General features: G+C 40.4%; 1 protein-coding gene across 1 annotated transcript in view; it reads right to left on the bottom strand.

Annotated features, from left to right (window-relative positions):
* Positions 1–4,165: 4,165 nt before the first annotated feature.
* fez1 (fasciculation and elongation protein zeta 1 (zygin I)) overlaps positions 4,166–18,165 on the bottom strand; it is an 18,852-nt gene continuing 4,852 nt past the window's right edge. The window contains exons 3-10 of the mRNA XM_085419956.1: positions 14,929–15,016; positions 10,268–10,354; positions 9,566–9,731; positions 7,020–7,327; positions 6,405–6,485; positions 5,451–5,526; positions 5,298–5,363; positions 4,166–5,144 (exon numbers count right to left, since the gene is read on the bottom strand). Of these exons, the coding sequence (XP_085276082.1) occupies positions 5,128–5,144; positions 5,298–5,363; positions 5,451–5,526; positions 6,405–6,485; positions 7,020–7,327; positions 9,566–9,731; positions 10,268–10,354; positions 14,929–15,016 (889 nt within the window). The 3' untranslated portion in view covers positions 4,166–5,127. The remainder of the gene's footprint in view (positions 5,145–5,297; positions 5,364–5,450; positions 5,527–6,404; positions 6,486–7,019; positions 7,328–9,565; positions 9,732–10,267; positions 10,355–14,928; positions 15,017–18,165) is intronic.

Raw genomic sequence — 18,165 nt, 5'->3', positions numbered from 1 at the left:
ACTATCGAGAGCATCCTGAGCGGCTGCATCACTGTCTGGTTTGGGAACTGTGCCATATCAGACCGCAAGACCCTACAGCGGATAGTGGGAACAGCAGAGAAGATCATCGGGGTCTCTCTCCCCTCTATTGAGGACATCTACACCACACGATGCATTCGCAAAGCCACCAGCATTGTGGCTGATCGGACACACCCCTCTCACACACTCTTCACACTCCTGCCATCTGGAAAAAGGTACCGAAGCATTCGGGCACACACATCCAGACTGTACAACAGCTTTTTTCCACAAGCCATCCGTCTCCTCAGCAAAAAGGGACTGACTGATAAACACGCACACACACACACATACACACACACACACTAACATTATCACTCAGCTTAACTCAACTACCTCAAAACATTGAGACTGGACTTACTAATCAACACAAGCACAAACACACTGACCTACACCACCAAACCATCGCACACACCAACCTGTAAATGGTCTTTTGCACAATATTATTACTGGACTTTCTGCACTAACTTCTGCACTTCCTAATTTTTGCTGCTACACTAAGGAATGTTTACTGTTCCTCCACTACCTCAACTCATCATCACAAAACCTTATTATTATGTTACGTTGTGTTTTTTTTTTTGTCACACTGTCACTTGCTGCTCTTGTTTGCACATTTGCACGTGCACTTTGTTGTCTGCTGTCTGATGACAAAAAAAAAAAGTCATCCTTAGATAGTTAGATAGTTTTTTGTTAATTTATGTTGTAATTTATGTTAGGTCAGTCTGTCTTGTCTCTGCTAGCCAGCTAACTAGGCCTCTTAGTTAGCTAGTTTAGAGTTTTCTGTTAAATTATGTTGTAAATTTATGTTGCATGTAGCACCTTGGTTCCTGGAGGAACGTTGTTTCGCCTCACTGTGTACTGTTAAACTGTATATGGTTGAAGTGACAATAAAGCCAACTTGACTTGACTTGACTTGACTTGACTTGAATTGAACTGAATTGAATGTCCTTCAAGAAGCCTGGAGAACTTTTCCTGAAGACTATCGCTATAATAAAAAAAGGAAAAATTAAAGCAAAGGTAATGACTAGTTTGGGTGTTGTAGTCCTTTAATAATCAAGGAAAAGTAGTAAATCCACAATTTAAAAAAAAAATGCTTTTATTATAAATAATCCTGGTGTGGATTAGTTACTTACACATCAAACCAATGTTTTACAGGCAGAACATTGCTCATCTGAGTTTTTACAGACCCAGAGTGAAATTCACACAAGTTCAGCTTTCATTACCTGATCAGTGCGCCACTGAAGCAGACCCACTCTGCTCTGTCTTTGAAGATTCACCATGAGAAATTGGCATTCCTTGCTCTAACTGTCCACAATATGAAAGTCACAGGAAAAACCGACATGTCTTTTTTTTATGTTTGTTTGTTTGTTTTAACCCACTATGGTGCCACTTAAAATCCCTGTGTTTGAACAGTACACTTCAATTCTGCTTTAACAGCAATCCTTGATGTGCAGGGAAACATCAGGGTTAGCAAACTCACAACGCGAGTCTTCTTTCTCTGGGCCACATGTGTAATATTTATGTTTTTGTCCATCGAGCCACTCCATAGAGCTTCACCGCAAGTCATGATTAATTGCAGCAGAGAATAAACACCAGCCTTCAGACCAGCTGCAAAACAGAAAAATAAACACGTGGACAAAATGCATAAATTTGCTGTAATGTAAGTTAACAAAGTAAGTTACATACCGCAAAAGCCAATAGCTCCTCCAGTCACACAACCACTGTTGCCTTGGGGCAGACTGACAGAAGCGAGGCTGCCATATCGCGCCATCGGCCCCTCTGACCACCACCAGTAGGCGGCAGGTGAAGTGTCTTGCCCAAGGACACAACGACCGAGTCTGTCCAAGCCAGGGTTCAAACCGGCAACCTTCCGGTCACAAGCCGAACTCCCAACTCTTTGAGCCACGATCGCCCCAAAGTTTTCTCCACTTTGGATGCCTCCAGTGAGTTCTGGCAAATTCCACTGGACCCCAGCTGCCAAAAACTGACCACGTTCATAACTCCCATGGGCAGGTTTTGCTTCAGGCGTCTGCCATTTGGCATAACAGCACCCGAGATCTTCCAGCGGCTCATGAGCACTTTGCTCAAGGGCCTAGATGGGACTGTCATTGTGATGGACGACATACTGGTTTTCGGGGCTAAGAAAGAGGAGCATGACCAACGCTTAGATGCAGTATTACTGACAATCAAAGCATCAGGCCTTAAGCTCAACAGGTCCAAGCAGCTATGGCCTGCATGCTGCACTGTTACAGGACCATGACGGGGAGTTTTGGCCTGTTGCTTTTTGTTCTCGCACTCTCACAGATGCAGAGAAAAGATATTCACAGATTGAAAAAGAGTGTTTAGCATCTGTCTGGGCCTGTGAACGTTTTTCCCGCTACATCCAAGGCATGGGTCATGTATGTGTACAAACTGACCATAAGCCCTTGGTGCCTTTGATCAACTCATACGACCTTGACCAAACACCACTGAGATGTCAGAGACTGCTGATGCGACTGATGTGATTCAGTGTCACTGCTGAGCATGTTCTCGGTAAACAGTTAGTGGTGGCGGACGCACTCTCCAGACATCCACTGCATGGATGCTATCAGTTCGAGACAGACAGCCGGGTCAAGGTATATGTGAGCAACGTAGTGACAAGCAAACCTATCAAGTCACATAAGTTGGAGGAAATTCACAGTGCTACACAGATGGACCCAGAGCTTCAAAAAGCAATCATTTTCATCAGACAAGGGTGGCCTTTGAGAATGGCAAAGAGTTCATCACTGCAAGGCTTCTATGCAGCCAGAAGCCACCTTTCAGAATCAGACGGTCTAGTGCTCTACCACGATCGCATTGTAATTCCCACAGCACTCAGACCCAGTGTCCTTGACCAATTACATGAAGGCCACCAAGGACTAACTAAATGTAGAGAGCGTGCAAGATCAACAGTGTGGTGGCCCACCATTGGACTTCAAATGACACACAAGGTGAGATCATGCAACTTTTGCAGAGAGCACAAGCCTACACAGCGACGGGAACCCCTCGTGACTACTCCTCTGCCCAATGGCCCCTGGCAAACGATTGCAGTACTCGAAAAGACATTGTTGCCCAGTCCAGTCAATAGGGACACGGTTTGCCAAAGGGATGCTCCAAAGGGAGACTGAGGACTATCTCCTTTCTATGTTCTAAGGGCAGAATAATACCTTATCAGGACTGAGGGTAGTCTACCCCTGTGATGTCGTACGTTCTGACAACACTGTTTTATATTTAAAGTACTTTTGTTAAAGGGGAAGATGTTGTGAGATTTATTTTTGTTGTACTAGTAAGGCTACTATGGGGCCGGCCACTAGAGGTCGCTGGAACACTGTATGTTTTTGGAAAATTGATGTAGCCACGTACACTGGTGCTACAGTTCAATAAAAGTAGTCCGTGCTGAATAAACCCTGCGTCTTATTGCCTCCTATCATGACAGAGCTTGAGCAAGATCTTACTATTTCACAGATGTGGCGTATGGCTGAATTGTGTAAGCCTGATTTATACTGTCCTCAATAAATCTGTGTTTGTTTAATATAGGGCAGAAATATGATAAAATACTTATAATTGTAGAGTTTGTTTTCATGGAAAGTGAGAATTTTTTTTGTTTTGAAACAAATAATAATCATTTTTAAATAATCTCTTTAGTCACAATAAATTTGCAGTGAGCAGGAACATTGTGCACTGAATTCCTGTTTTTTTCTAAATGTAGGTATTATCAGCATCCGATAAAGATCCTTCTCAAAAAAAAGGTCTTTGCCAAATTTTAGACACATTACAGAAACATAAGAGCTTCTAAAAGCATCTTGGCCATTTGGCAGCTGTTGAAACACATCCAGACATATTGGAATATTAGGATATATATTATTGGACTGGAATATTAGAAACTACATGTGTATCCCCAGTCAAAATTGCACTCACACAGTAGTCCTGAGGAAATAAACATTTTTGTCTGTCTTTTTTGATAACTTGTAAAAGTCAAAGTTTCCAAAGAATAGATTCAAATGAAAAAAGAAAAAGAAAAAAAACTTGTGTAATTTATCAGGAGTGATCATACTAAATGCAAAACAGAAGCAAATGAACACACAACTGGGGTAGAATGTTTATTAGAATTTGCAATTAGCGATGTAACATTCACCTACATGACACAAAGGAAGTCATAAATATGCTAATATGCACAACTCTGTTGAAATGAGCTTCTTTCATCGGGGGATGATATCCACTGATATATCTCCATGTAGTTGGATAGGGATGAATGCACAGATACCTGTCACTCTGATGACACAGTAAATAAAAGTACAAAATAAACAGAGTCCATATCAAATATTTAGATACACGTAAAAAGAAATTAGAAATAAGTCAGAAGAGCACTGGATAATTAGCAAAAAGCAAAAAGTAAAGAAAAAAAGCTTTGTAATTCACTGCACTGCACCCGTAATAGTATTGTTTCCGCTCCTGTACACGGAGTAACAGTGCTAAGTTGGCAGATAAAAGTGCATGGCTTTTGTATTCAGATTAATCACTTTTTTAATCAGAAACCATACGAAGACGTGTGTGGATGCAGTATGTAGTTTAATTTTTCTGACAGTGTAGTCCTTATGAAAAGAATCAATGTACAAAACCATCACTGGTTAAGAGGTCATTTTATGATTTCAAAAATCAATGAAATTCTGTTAGAATTAAAAACAAGAGAAAGTAAAGTAATGAAGGAAAAGAAAGCAGTAATAACGCTATCACTGTACCAAAGTGGTGTTATGGTCATTATGTCATGCTCCATAAGTGAAGTCTGTTAAAAGTGGGAATCGGCTGTTCCACTTGTTATTCAGATGGTCACCATTTTGTGGCCTGAGTTTGATGCGCAGGGAAGGGAGGAAGTGAGCTCAGCGAAAGGCAGTAGTTGTAGTTGAGGTGAATATGATAATGTTGATGGTGAGGATCCATAGTTGGTAATGGTAAAAGAGGGGAGGTCATGCAGCTTGAACCAGAGGAAAGTAAGGTCAGAAATGCCCTTGGAGAAGGAAGTTTCCATCACACTGCTGCCTCTGGCTTGGTGGCGCTTTAGGTAGGACACAGGACTGAAGAGGAAGACAGAACAAACTGCCTTGATATAGTTTCCAACATCCAAGAAGTTCAGACAGGCAATATTTCAAGAACAGAAAATGTCCCTGTTTTCCACTGTGCTGTGTAAAACGCTACAAAAGTGAGTAGAAGACTGTGTTTGCATTTACCTTTTAAGATGTAGTCGGTCAGCAGTGTAGGCACCTTCTCACTGTCCTCCTTCATGGCATAGAGTACTGCATGAAAAAAGCAGACAACAAGGCTGAATGTACTACTTCTGCCTTTTATTTGGCTCTATTACAGATGTTCTGGTGTGGTCTTACTCTTTGTGAGCATCTGCAGGTCATCAACAGATGGAGGGGTGCTTTTCTTCTCATATGGAATAACCGTGTTTAGGTACTGAAACAGAATAAAGGTTCAGAAGGCTTTCTCAGACTAATAAGAGAGTAATAAGTAGCCTCTGTTAATCTGAAGGATTACATTTCTCTCTTTTTCTTTTCTTTTAAATTAGACTTTTTTGTTTGTTTGTTTAAATTAGAATTTTGTTCAACCAAAGTGCAATCAAGCTAGTGAGTTACTTGTAGCTTTACATTACAAGTAACATGAGAGTAGTATCAATTTGTCAAGCTACTTTTGACAAAATATCATGAAATTCTGTTAAGTCATGGAGATGTGCCCTGGCATGACGTCAGCCACCTTCGTACTACTGAAATACTGGATTAAGCCTGAAGTCACCAGGATTAGTCCGGCTCCTGTTTTGCAGTATAGCTCTAAGAACACCAAACTTTGAATCTGAACCGTCCATCATTGCAAACCAATCTAAGTACCGAGAAAACCTCTGTCAACATACAGTATACAGTTGGAGATCTTCACCCTTACACCTGCTGGTCTTCTTTCCACAGTGCATTAGCTGAGTTCAGGCCAGCTAAGGTAGCCTTTATTTTCTTTGCACCAGTGAACCTTGAGAAGTCAAAACCATGTAGCTGGTTCCAGCTGGTGGTTGCAGCTGTTCACCAGAGGCATCTAACAGGCTTTCTAGTTTCAGGAGGTTCTCTGACACAGCCGACTGGCCATCCTTACGCCTAAGGATGGCCAGTCGCCTTACACTCACGGCTGACTACAAGAACCAACTGTTCACTTACCGTCTAATGAAACGAGAACGCCTAAATATGTCATTATATAATTTGCTCCATCTGTGAGTATTCATAATGGGTTGGCTCATCTGTGCATGTTTGTTTGGGTTTTTTTGTTTTTTATTTAAAACATTTAAACCTTACCTGCTTGTCATTCCCTGTGCTTCCAAATGTCTGTCTGATGCCTGTTTGTAGAATGTTGGAAATTCCCTCCATGCTGAAACGCTGTAGGACACACACACATACAAAGATATAGTGACCATTATTACAAACTACCAATTCATATGACAAAATTCATTTTTTAAATTATTCTTCAGCAGATTTCAGCATGGTATCATTGTGCAATTTATTGTATATATTGCATCCACTTCCTTAAGCCATCGGTATGCTCATATTAGTTCAGTAACAGAGAGTAAGGTACCAAGAGCCAGACTCACAGCACTCAGACTGCTGCTACATCGAATGGAGAGGAAATCCATTAGGCAGTTTCTCTTTTGCTGGATAGGACTGCACTGGGCAGTTACTGTACATAGATGATGGGTCACAGCCACTTTATAATCTTTCCTGGAAGATAATTTAGAGGCTAATGGCCTTTAGATATCCATTATACTAACAGTTAAAGAGAATGGGGAAAGGAAGAGCTTGCAGGCATTCTTGTTTTACCTTCCTGTAATTTACAGTGAAAAGTTTAAAAAAGAAATCTGCACATTCATAAAATGCCTCATATTGTTAATATTTGAGATTAGCACCATTACCCACCTTAACAAGCATGGTCCCTGTCTTCTGGCCTGTGGAGCTATCGTTGCCTCCATTCACAGGCACTGTCCCTCCCCCCTGCAGGCTCATGGCCTTGTCCCGACGTCTGCGTTTGCTGCTGTCTCGTTGCTCCTTCTGCCTGTTCTGCACCTCCATTAGTGCCGTGATGAATGTGTTCTTCACCTCTTTCTCAAACTCCAGCTCATCACGACGAGCCAACTGGCTGACGAGCTCCTCTGAGTACTCACGGATGGCGACTTCCACCCGGTGCAGCAGCTCAACAAGCGCTGAGCTGGGCATCAGGCTCAGGCCTGCAGGATGGATTTGAGAGCGGAAAGGTTGTGGGAATCATTAGAGTTAAGCAGGATGCTAACAGTAAAATAATATTCTTTGAATAGTCTGACTATTGGGAATCGGTGCCACTGTGACAGTATTAATTACCAGTAATGTATACTAATGCGGCCCAGGGTAATTTTGCTATATGAATAAGGTACTGTTGTATGAATAACATAATGAGCAGTCCCTGATGATAGCTCAGCGTATAAAGGAAGGAAGTGCAATCAGTATTTTGTAAAAAGAACACAAACAAAACAGCAGCTTGGGAGAAACATTTCTGACAATGCAGCTGGTACAGTGTAATCATTATATTACATCGTAGATGCCTAAAGACGTTGTCTGTGGCTGCTCATACTGTAATGCTTTAGCTCAACTGGGAAGTTTTTTTGAATTACAAATTTGATCATGTAAAATGCATGTTGAGGCAGAAAATAATATTATATTACACCCACACTAGATATAGTGCCATAACGTCCATTTACTGCACGTAAAGTCTCCACCATTTAAAAAAGAATTGTGAAATAACAAAATGAATACATGAGTGAATATCGATTTTGAAATTATTATTTTTATTTTTATTATTATTTAAATCTCTCTAACTGCAATTAAATTTCACAATAAGACCAAGGCTCTTTAATTAGTATACACTTCCCCCAGATACTTGAAAAAAATAATTTTATCAGCATTATTAAATACTTAATTTCCTAAAAAACACGTTTGTCTTTGATCCATGTATTCATGTATTCGTCCACTGTACAGTATTTACTTGTTTCATATAGTAAAATTCCCGAGAAAAAAAGAATGGTGTTAGAGAGTGTTAGCCAGTTATTTTAAAAAAGAAGACAATGTGAACAAAACAGCTGGTTTCTTCATGGTTTTGCGTAACTATTTTTAAATCCCTGTAGAACGGAACCGTGTAAGCTAGCGCAATAATTTTTTTTGTATATGAAACCAGAGGAGTTTCCTTCCACATATAGCTTTTCAAAAATTGCATAAAAAAATGCACTTTTTTGCAATTTATGTAGTTACTATGGACTTAATGCATACATATTATTAAAATATGGGCTATAACAGTTGTATTGATGCATAGCAACTTGAAATACTCCCAAAAATGGCACTACAGCATGTAAAAATATAAAGTAAGCTCTTGCGGCCTTGGTTCTATGGTAGGTCTTAAAGGGTTAAACATGAGGTGTTTCCACCACTTTGGTACATGTGACCAATTTGCAAGGTGATTATTGTGCAGGGTGTTCATATTATGACACACATATCGTGTCAGTCACGGGGCAATTTTTTTGTCATTACATTGCAACTGTGAATCTAAACTATATAAAAAGGCTTTTGACTCCAAATATCTATCTGTATCTGTAACCTTTTGAGTGCTCTTCTCAATGGTGGAAAAGTAGAAGTACAAATAGCGTAAAAGTAGCTGAAAACCACTAAAATATGGAAGCAACATTTAGATATAGTAGCCAAAAAAGAAAGGTTTATTTTACTCATTTAGTGTTGTGGGTGGCTTAATTTATTGTACAACCACCATTTTACTTTGTTTTTAATATGGTGATTTCTCAGTGCAGCCAAAATTTCATGTTTGCTAAAGTTAGCTTGGTAATGCTAACTGACATAGCTGATAATCCCTGCACAGATGCGCATGTGCTGCATGTTTAATGCTGTTTCTGTTGATGTTTCTTTAAGAAGGTTAACTAATTATTATTTACAGTTTTTAGTTGTAAAGAAAAGTTATTGACCTCTTAAACTCTCATCTTCAAACTAACTAAATGAGATAACTAATGTACACAGATGGATAGTTATAGTTGTATTTGAGACTTATTTTTCCCTGAACATTGTATCTTTGCGTTAGGTTTAAATGGATTCATGTTGGAGCTTTTATGAAAAGGGTGATTATAGTTTTTAGCTTTAACTGATGATAATACCAAATAAGAGTCACACCTTTGGTATTTTATTACTATCTTGAGGTATGTACCTTAATTTTGACCTAAAGGATGACTTTAATAGGAAATTATCACATTTCTGACATGCTACTTAACAGAAAATATGCACTTGTTATGAAGTCTAGTCTATTATATCTAGTCTACGAGGTAATCCTGAACGATAGCATTAGAATAAATTAGTTAAAACAGCTCAGTCAGGACATTGCATAAGTCAAATGAAAATAAGAAATAACCAGAAACATGGATTATTCACAGCTTTACCTTCATAGGAGCAGTTGTTGTTTGAAGCCTGTGACAGCTGCCTGATCTCTTCTAGCAGGGACAGATTGGTCCTGGAGGAGGAGTGACTGACCTCTTCCTCCTCATCCTCCTCAGTTTCACCAGGATCTGGAGAATTCTCCATCATTTCAACTATCTCCTCAATGACCTTGAACACAGAAATGGAGGGATTCACAAATAAACAAGCTGACCAATCTGTTTAAAGAGTTTACACCCTACAAGCATGACTGAGGATTTATCTATTAATGAGTTTCTGTGGACTTTACTTTTGTGTTTCTGTGTTTTTAACTAGATTTTGTTATTGTTTCTCCCTCTTTTAATGTTAATGTACTTATTTTTATTTTAACTTATTTGCATTTTTCTGTGTAATTTTGAGTATGTATTACTTTAAGACATTTTGGGGGTGTCCCCCTTTTAATCTGTAGTGGTTCAGTCCAGAATCTATTTGGGCTGTGGCTTAACCAATTAGCCAATTAGCCAGTACCACCTCGTTAAATTTAATTGGTCAACTTGTTTATTTGTGAAGGTGTGATTGGTCCACTTGGATTTTTTCTGTTTCCTGTTTTTTATTTAAACACAAACTGTTTGACATTTTGCAATGACGCTGATGAAGGCCACAAGCTGAAACGTGTTGGTCACAAAAAATTTGCCGTTCACTTGATTTTTACACACACACACTCAGACCTGATCTGCTGTGATAAGAGGTTCTTCATTCAGGCAGTTGGCATTGTCGTTCTTCTCATTCATCTCCTCCTCCTCTTTTTCATGAATCTGCAAATGATAAATTATGCCAACAGATTACTGTGGTGAGGATGCCAGCAAGAGTCAAATGCTGATGTCTTTGCATTGGAGTAATTGATGAAAATACACATTCAGAAAAAAAAAAAATCAATTGGTGTGTTTGAATGACAGCTCATTCAGGAGTTGTGTTCATTTTTTCCCTGCTCTGTCCAGCAAAAAATGGTAGACAGATTCACTTTGGCAAGTAGAGTAGTCTGCGTGAGCGTGCTTGTGTTCATAAAGTTTCTCCATTTAATGTTTAATAATGGGTGTCAGGAGCTCAGCCCCATCCCCCAGGACCTGAAGCAGTAGACCTGGGCCCCAGAAATGTAGAGGCTCTCCAGAGCGTGAGAGCCCCAGGTGGACCCACTCAGTTCCCACTCAGAGAAGAGCAAAGGAGAGCCCTGGGGAGGGGTCACCCAGCAGCCACAGTGCAGACGCCCCAGGTGACTGCAGCGACAAGCTCACAGACTCCACTGGCTACACCGGAGCAGACCAAGCCCGAGACCCAAGGACACCCCAACCCCCACCAAGAGCAGACAAATCCAGGGGGCCCAGGTCCCACCAAGCAGCCACCAGGAACAAGCCAGTACAGAACCGAGCATCCAGACCCAGATACCGAGAAGTACCAATGCACCAGCAGATGGGGGCAACAGTCACTGGCAGGGAATGTGTCAGGGGGAAATAGGCCCCCACACCTGAGGGAGCCTGAGATGTTCTAAGAGAGAGGGGGAGGGTGACATGTACACATAGACAAACAGGCAGACACACACCCTCTTTGGAGACACACAGAAATGGATGCCGTACACACACTTTATACTCCCAGGTAGGGTTGCCAACCGTCCCTTAAAATACGGAATCGTCCCGTATTTCGAAACAAAAGTACACGTCCCGTATTGAGCTAATAAGGGACGCACTTTGTCCCGTAATACAGTGAGAATCAAAAGTAGTCTATAAATGTTTATGGAATTAACACTTTGTTTGAAAACATAATTCCCAGCCCCTCTCCTGCTTTGTGACCAATGAGCTGACAGCACACTTATGACAATTCGAGTATGACAATTCAGATTACCGCTCATCTCATTGGTCGAGGAAAGGTCGCTTGCGGAGAAAATACCGGAAGACAACAGATGACCACAACAAGAAGCATGGCCAACAGGGAAACAAACGCCGACTCTGCGGTGCAAGTCTCGGACGACAGTACACCTAAAGCTGGGCAAACACTGTGCGATTTTTTTCAGTCACGTTATTCAGCTCCTGCTCAAACTGCACGATTGACTCGCAGGGGTTAGACGTTCATAGGTCACGATGTACTCTCACACTATACCGCCCGATGCTCTGATGCGACCTGAGTGCTCACACTGTGCCTCCATAAAATGAAGGTTATAACAGATAATCTGTCGCTCGCTCTCCCTCTGTCTTTCACTCACACAGACACACCACCACCATCAACTTTGCTAAATTGCTAATGAAAAACATTGATCAGGCAGCTGTGATTGAGCAGCAGTGTAAATCCAACTGTTTTCACGGTTGTTGTGGTCGTGATAATTGTGTGATGCCACATCGAAAAGGCTCGGATGAGCTTTCCAAAGTTCTACAAGTTGTGCCTCCATCGCTTGTGTCCAGATCACACGCTGCACAGCCGTGCTGCGCCGTCTTTTTCACCAACGTTTACGTTTGCGCGTGAGCAGTGTGAGCGCCTGTGGTGACACCCTCACGAGCGATTGATGATCGGGAGCTGGTCGTGAGGTGTTAATCACTTCTCTTTACCCCACGTATACTACACGACGCACGATGAAGGCCAAAATCGGTCCGATCACTCAAAAATCGGCTCAAAATGGGCCAAAAATCGCACAGTGTGAGCCCAGCATTAGAGCAGCAATGTTTGTTCCCCTCAGAGAAAGGGAAGAATGGGAAAAGGAAAACACCTGGCTGGAAAACGTTAATATGGGCATGTGCAGTGAATATCAGCGCTATGTGGCCAGAAGTGTGATAATATAATTTATTTTGTGTAATAAGCAACTGCAAGGATAGATGATTACAACAAATTGATGACTAATACATAAAAGTAATACATAGATGAATAATGATGATGAGTTAAGATGCGTAATCATGGGAACAAGCGGGTTTACAAACAGGAGCAGCTGATTAGCATTAGAAAAGCTGAAATAATACCTCAACTGAAGCCAATTGTACTAAATGCACTAAATGTGCACTGTTACAAGAATATTTTTCTTTCTATTGTTTTCTATTATTTTAAGTTAAGCAGGACAGAGTGCTTTTAAAGAAAGATTTACTTATATTCTCAAAAGTTAAGCATGACAGGCTTCTGTTTAAGAAAGAGACCTGTTTTACTGTGTTAATGTTGTCATTTTGAGCTAAAAATAAATGGCTAAATGATCATTTGTTTCACATGTGTTCATATCACAAAGAATACACATCTACTTAAATCAACTTCAAGTCAAATGGTTAAAAAAATAATTTCACACACAAAAAAAGAGCTAGAAAATTCACCACACTGGGAAGGGTGAAGACAACTGGGTTGCCCGGCCCTGGCCACGAGGTGTCCCTTATTTATTTTTCAGGGAGTTGGCAACCCTACTCCCAGGTCCAAACACCAATAACCCCCAGATAGGCAATCAGCCCCCAGATTCAGGAGATGCCTCCCCTTCAGTCTGGGGTGGAGACAAGCAGACCATCCTGGTCCCCACATCAGGAGAGCAGCCCTCCAGCCCAGACCCCAACTGGCCACTTGAGTTCATTTCTAAGTCTGATGTTTAAATATTTAAAAGGTTTTACATAATTTACTGTTACATTACTATCACATTTTAAAAACCACTTACTCATTCCATTTTTAAAAGCATGTAAATAGACTGCATCCTGTTTACGTGTGGAATTGAAGGAGGAGGCTAGAGAGAGGGTGTCTGTCTCCTGAACCTGAACTGTGAGCAGGATCCACAGGAGGAGATATTTTTGTGAAATATCTTTACTCCTCACAACGTTTCCTGGACCTTTTACGTTAGTGATACATGAATTACCTCTGGTGGTCCACAAAGGTACTGTAGATGGGCTACAGCACTAACAGAACAGTTTGAAATGACTCGCAAGTATATTGAGTTAAATATTTTTTATAAATGTATTTATCGATATAAAAAAGTGAATAAAACATTCGAATAGGAGCTGGTTAGTTTGTGATATTACTCATTAGCCTGACCTAAATTTGATGCTCTTGTATTGACGTTTGTGTCCCAGTGGCAGATGGGTCACTATGACTGAGCATTAGCAAGCTATAGTGAAACAGCCTATGTTTTTATATTTTTCAAATAACATTTGAGAAATACATCACTTTCTCTTGAACTTTTATTGAAGATGAATTTTCTGATTTTTAAGTTGGCTGCAGCGCTCTTGACTTTGATCATGGCTGCTCTAGCAACGTTCAAAACTTATGGGTTTCCATTAAGCCTCAGCTATACTTTGTCTGTGGTGCTATTGAGCAAATAGATAGCATGATCACATATGATGGTGCATGTACCAAACATTTTTTTAATTAAGCACTGTTACCATACGTTTTATTATCAACTTAGCATTTAACAGTTTATCCATTCCTCCATGCTGATACAATAATGAGAAAGTGATAAATATCCATGTTACAAAAGGAAAATCTATTTTGTGGCTCAACTCATTTCGAGTTAAATAGAACCACATTTTTATAATATTTAAAAAGTGTGGCAGGAGAAACAATCAGAGGTATAAATGCAGAGAAAAGATTGTCCTCACAGGAAGCTGTCATATGTTAAATATTTTGTGTCTCTCTAGGTATAAAACTTTTAGCTTGAAGGCATGAATGTGATACATTTCCACAGCCACCCTCTGCTCCTGTGATAACCACAGCTCCTCTGGCCTTCACCAGTCCAAACATGGCGTAGAACACTAAGTGTCTGCTGTCCAGCTGAATCTGACAGGCAATCAAGGAAACAGAGGAGGAGGAGGCAGAGCTTAGCTGAATGCCAGACCAGTCACGAGTGGTCAGGCATGCTTTCAATTGTCAGCATGAAATGAATTTTACAGGAGCAGAAACTAGTCATACAATTCATTTTAGCACATCGAGATGGAAAATAATGACACACAGCATTTGTCTTTAAGAAAAGCATCATTATTATCCTTACAAACACAGAAATTAGTGAATGTAGTTAACCATTCATAGCAAGCGAATAGACCAACATGTAAATATTTGACTGTGAGGTGAATTTTCTGGGTCAGACGTGTTCATGTAAGGATGAAATGTGTAAACAAACATTAGCGTGGACCAGAGAATGAGCTTCCCATTCATTCAGCACCCACATTACACCACAGTGCTAAGGATGCTCATCAGAATAGTTTGCTATCAGTTCAGTGTATTCGTTTATATTTAATACTAATTTACAGCAAGAGTCATCTCAAGGTGCTTTTTTACTATTGATGAGAATAAAAATTTGCATATAAATAGTGCAAAGCTATTCCTACATGTATATTATATTATATTAATTAGATTTAAACTAAACATGAAGGCGTGGCATGAAATGTACCTCCTGGTCAGAGATATTGCCGTTGATTCCTTCCGAGTCGGTGCCGTCCCAGGTGGCGATGTAGTTGTCAGTTAGAGCATCCCACACACTGCAAAACAACACAGACCCATGTCAAAATGCAAACCTACTCAAGCAAATATCAAAAAGAAGTATAAAGACACAATTTTTGCCCTCAGCTTTTGCCCTCAATAGATTTGTTTTTCTGATTGTAAAAAGCCATGTACTCAGCCCTATGTTCAGCATTCTGCAACTCAGTCAATATTTCATTGTGGTGGAGTTCAGGGCTGCAGGGCAGCAGTGCACAATAGAAAAGAAGTGCAGCTTACTACGTGTTAAACGGTATCCGCAGCAGAGATTTAGATAAAGTTCCTCACATCATTGTACAAAGTGTTCTCCAACTCTCCCAGCGTCTGTCTGAGGCAGAGTGAAGTAAAAACTGGGAGAGAAGTGTCCTTTGTGTCTGAGCTTGTGTGTGTGTGTGTGTGTGTGTGTGTGTGTGTGTGTGTGTGTGTGTGTGTGTGTGTGTGTGTGTGTGTGTGACTCAGAGGTTGGCTGAGGCCTGTTTCCCTGCTCCCAGTGGCACTGCCTCTGCCTGCTTACACAGTGGACTCCATTGAGCTGGCAGCTTACCTCACCAGTCATGCCTGTGTGTCATGGCTGCTCACACCAGGCCAAAGATTAGTTCTAGTTTTCCTAAAAGTTAACAAAGCCTGATGGCACCTCTCTGGGTTTTCAGAGGTATATTTGTTGCCAATGCGATTCTAATTTGCAGGATCATTAACAGCTCTGGTCGCAGAGTTTGCCTTTTTATATTAATGTGGCAGTACGCTACAAAGTGATTTCAAGTGCATTGGTATTGCTTTAAAACTAAAGAGCTTAAATCAGAATACAGGGGAAAAAAACTGCTTAGAAGTGTCAACAACACACCACAATCACACTGTAGACACAGTGCACAGCTGCACTGAGTGTACTGTAAGTGTTCAGGCAACATGCTGTAACTTGCACTGTACTGTATTTTCTAACTGTTGGATTTCTATTCTGTTATACAGTATTAAGGACCTTCTGACCAACAAAATATACTGTGCACCCCTTCAGGATACCAGATTTTAACTAACTAACTAATATAACTAATATCCTCGATGCATGAAGGAGCGTTTCCGCAGGTCCTTCCTCCCTGCAGCTGTCAGACTGTACAATCAAAACAACAATCATAGATGTTTACATCTGCGCTTTAACTACAATAATTTAATCAACCGATTTACACTACAACCTGGGTTTGCCTCTTATCTGTTGTTAATTTTATTTAATTTAATAACTGTACAGTACTCTGTTTATAGTAACTATTGTCCTTAATGTAAATGTGTAAGAAAAAATGTGTATATTTCTGTTCTGTGTCCTGTGTACTGTTTGTTATATATGTGTCTTTCTGGCTGCTGTTACAACCAAATTTCCCCTTGTGGGACAATTAAAGGATAATTCTATTCTATTCTATTCTATTCTAATATATTGTTACAGGATACAGTATCTTATTCTATATAAGATTTTTATCTAATCTTTCCTTTCTTTAACAGCCTTGAGCTAGTCGCACATGCTTTCAAATCCAGATGGGATTACTGCATTTAGTACTGCACTAATATCACAGATGAGTATGTGCCAAGGGCAGTGCTAGTAAGAACATTTTTTACTATTTCAGCCTGGTTACACACTGAGTCTAGCTAGCTGACTGGTGGCTGTAGCTTTATATAACACTTCAAGTGGTACCAGTCTTCTTATGTGATGCTTTTTCCTATAAATAAAACTGAAGAATTGAAATGCAGTAAAGCCAACGTAACCAGTCACAACCACATCAGAAACCAGAGCAGCACATGAAGAGCACGTTCTGTGTTTATAACACATGGTTGGTCATCTGGCCTACAGGGAGTGGAGGTCCATGTTCCAACGCTGTCCTGCTGTGTTTCCTGGCCTGCAGCCACACAACAGGAATCATTCTGTTTAAATTTCTAGCTCTCCATCAGCTTGACAGATTCACTCAAAGCTGAGTTTCAGATCAGGGACTGCAGGGATTACTCCAAAATGTGCCACATAGGGTTTTCAACCAAGCTGCAGATTTAGACTGGTGATTAGTTTTGTTGGTGTGTCAGCTTCTCCTGTTTGCTCCTGTGTGACATAACAAAACGCAAACCTTCCAGTTTCATTAACACCAGTACCACCATGGGACAAACTCTTCTGAGGAACATGGAACACTCATGTATGTCTGATTGAAATGTATTTCTTATGGTTTCCTTATTTATGACACTAGTGTATCAATCCACCCACTGCCTTGCACTCTGCTCTGTACTCACTCAGAGCTTTATTAACCAATAAAAGCTCACTTTTCTCACCAGAAATTAATCATTGCTCAAAGTCATATAATCCTTTCCAAAAAACTCTGCTGTCACACCTACAGTCAAGCTATATTTAGCATGATTCAGAGAACGCCTCAGAAGCTGCTAGCAAGAGGAGGAGGCTCTGGCAGTCAGAGGAGAGGCAGAGACTGGGACAGAGCCAAAGCCAACTGAGGCGTACGACGCTGCACGCTGAATAATTCAGCATGCAGCCTGACATGGTGGAGGTGGGGAGGGTGGGGTCACAGTGCTGATTGACTGCATGTTTGGGGATGTTGTGGTCTGTGTGTGGAAATGTTTTGGCTTTTGTTCCAGGCTGCCAAGTCGTTTCAGCCTCCAGTGTGTGTGTTGTAAATGGAAGCATAATGAGCATATTGCTAACTGATTAACATGAAAGGCTGTTCTTTTTTTATGTCTGTTGATATTCTACCTCCTGTATTTCTTTAGGGGACTAGGCATGTTTCTAAAAATGTTCTTTCATATACTTTCTATGTCAACATAACTGTAGCAGAGATCCTGCAGGTTCACCAAGGGACAGAAAATTTAAAGACAGAATATAGATTAATAACTTTTTCACTCAAACATTATTTTTTTTACGATAATTCCAAATAAAACAAACCCTTGTAGACTGTATCTGCAGTAACAGAAACTGACTTTATTTTTTTTCTGTTTTTAAAGGGATTTTAGCTGGGTTTAGAATTGGTGCCTCAAGTTAAGCTCAAATTGTTCTGGGTTTGTTATAGTTTACACACTGAACAGTGTCACATCCTTTATTACCACAGCTGTTTGGAAATACACAGTAACAGATGACTAAAGACTGAAAGATTCCAATAAGTAAACCTTGCTTCAGATA

The sequence above is a fragment of the Rhamphochromis longiceps genome, linkage group LG10, assembly GCF_057381845.1.
Source record: "Rhamphochromis longiceps isolate RC_006_pf linkage group LG10, R_longiceps_female_GT1.1, whole genome shotgun sequence".
Lineage (NCBI taxonomy): Eukaryota > Metazoa > Chordata > Actinopteri > Cichliformes > Cichlidae > Rhamphochromis > Rhamphochromis longiceps.
This window is presented reverse-complemented; position numbering and strand designations above follow the sequence as displayed.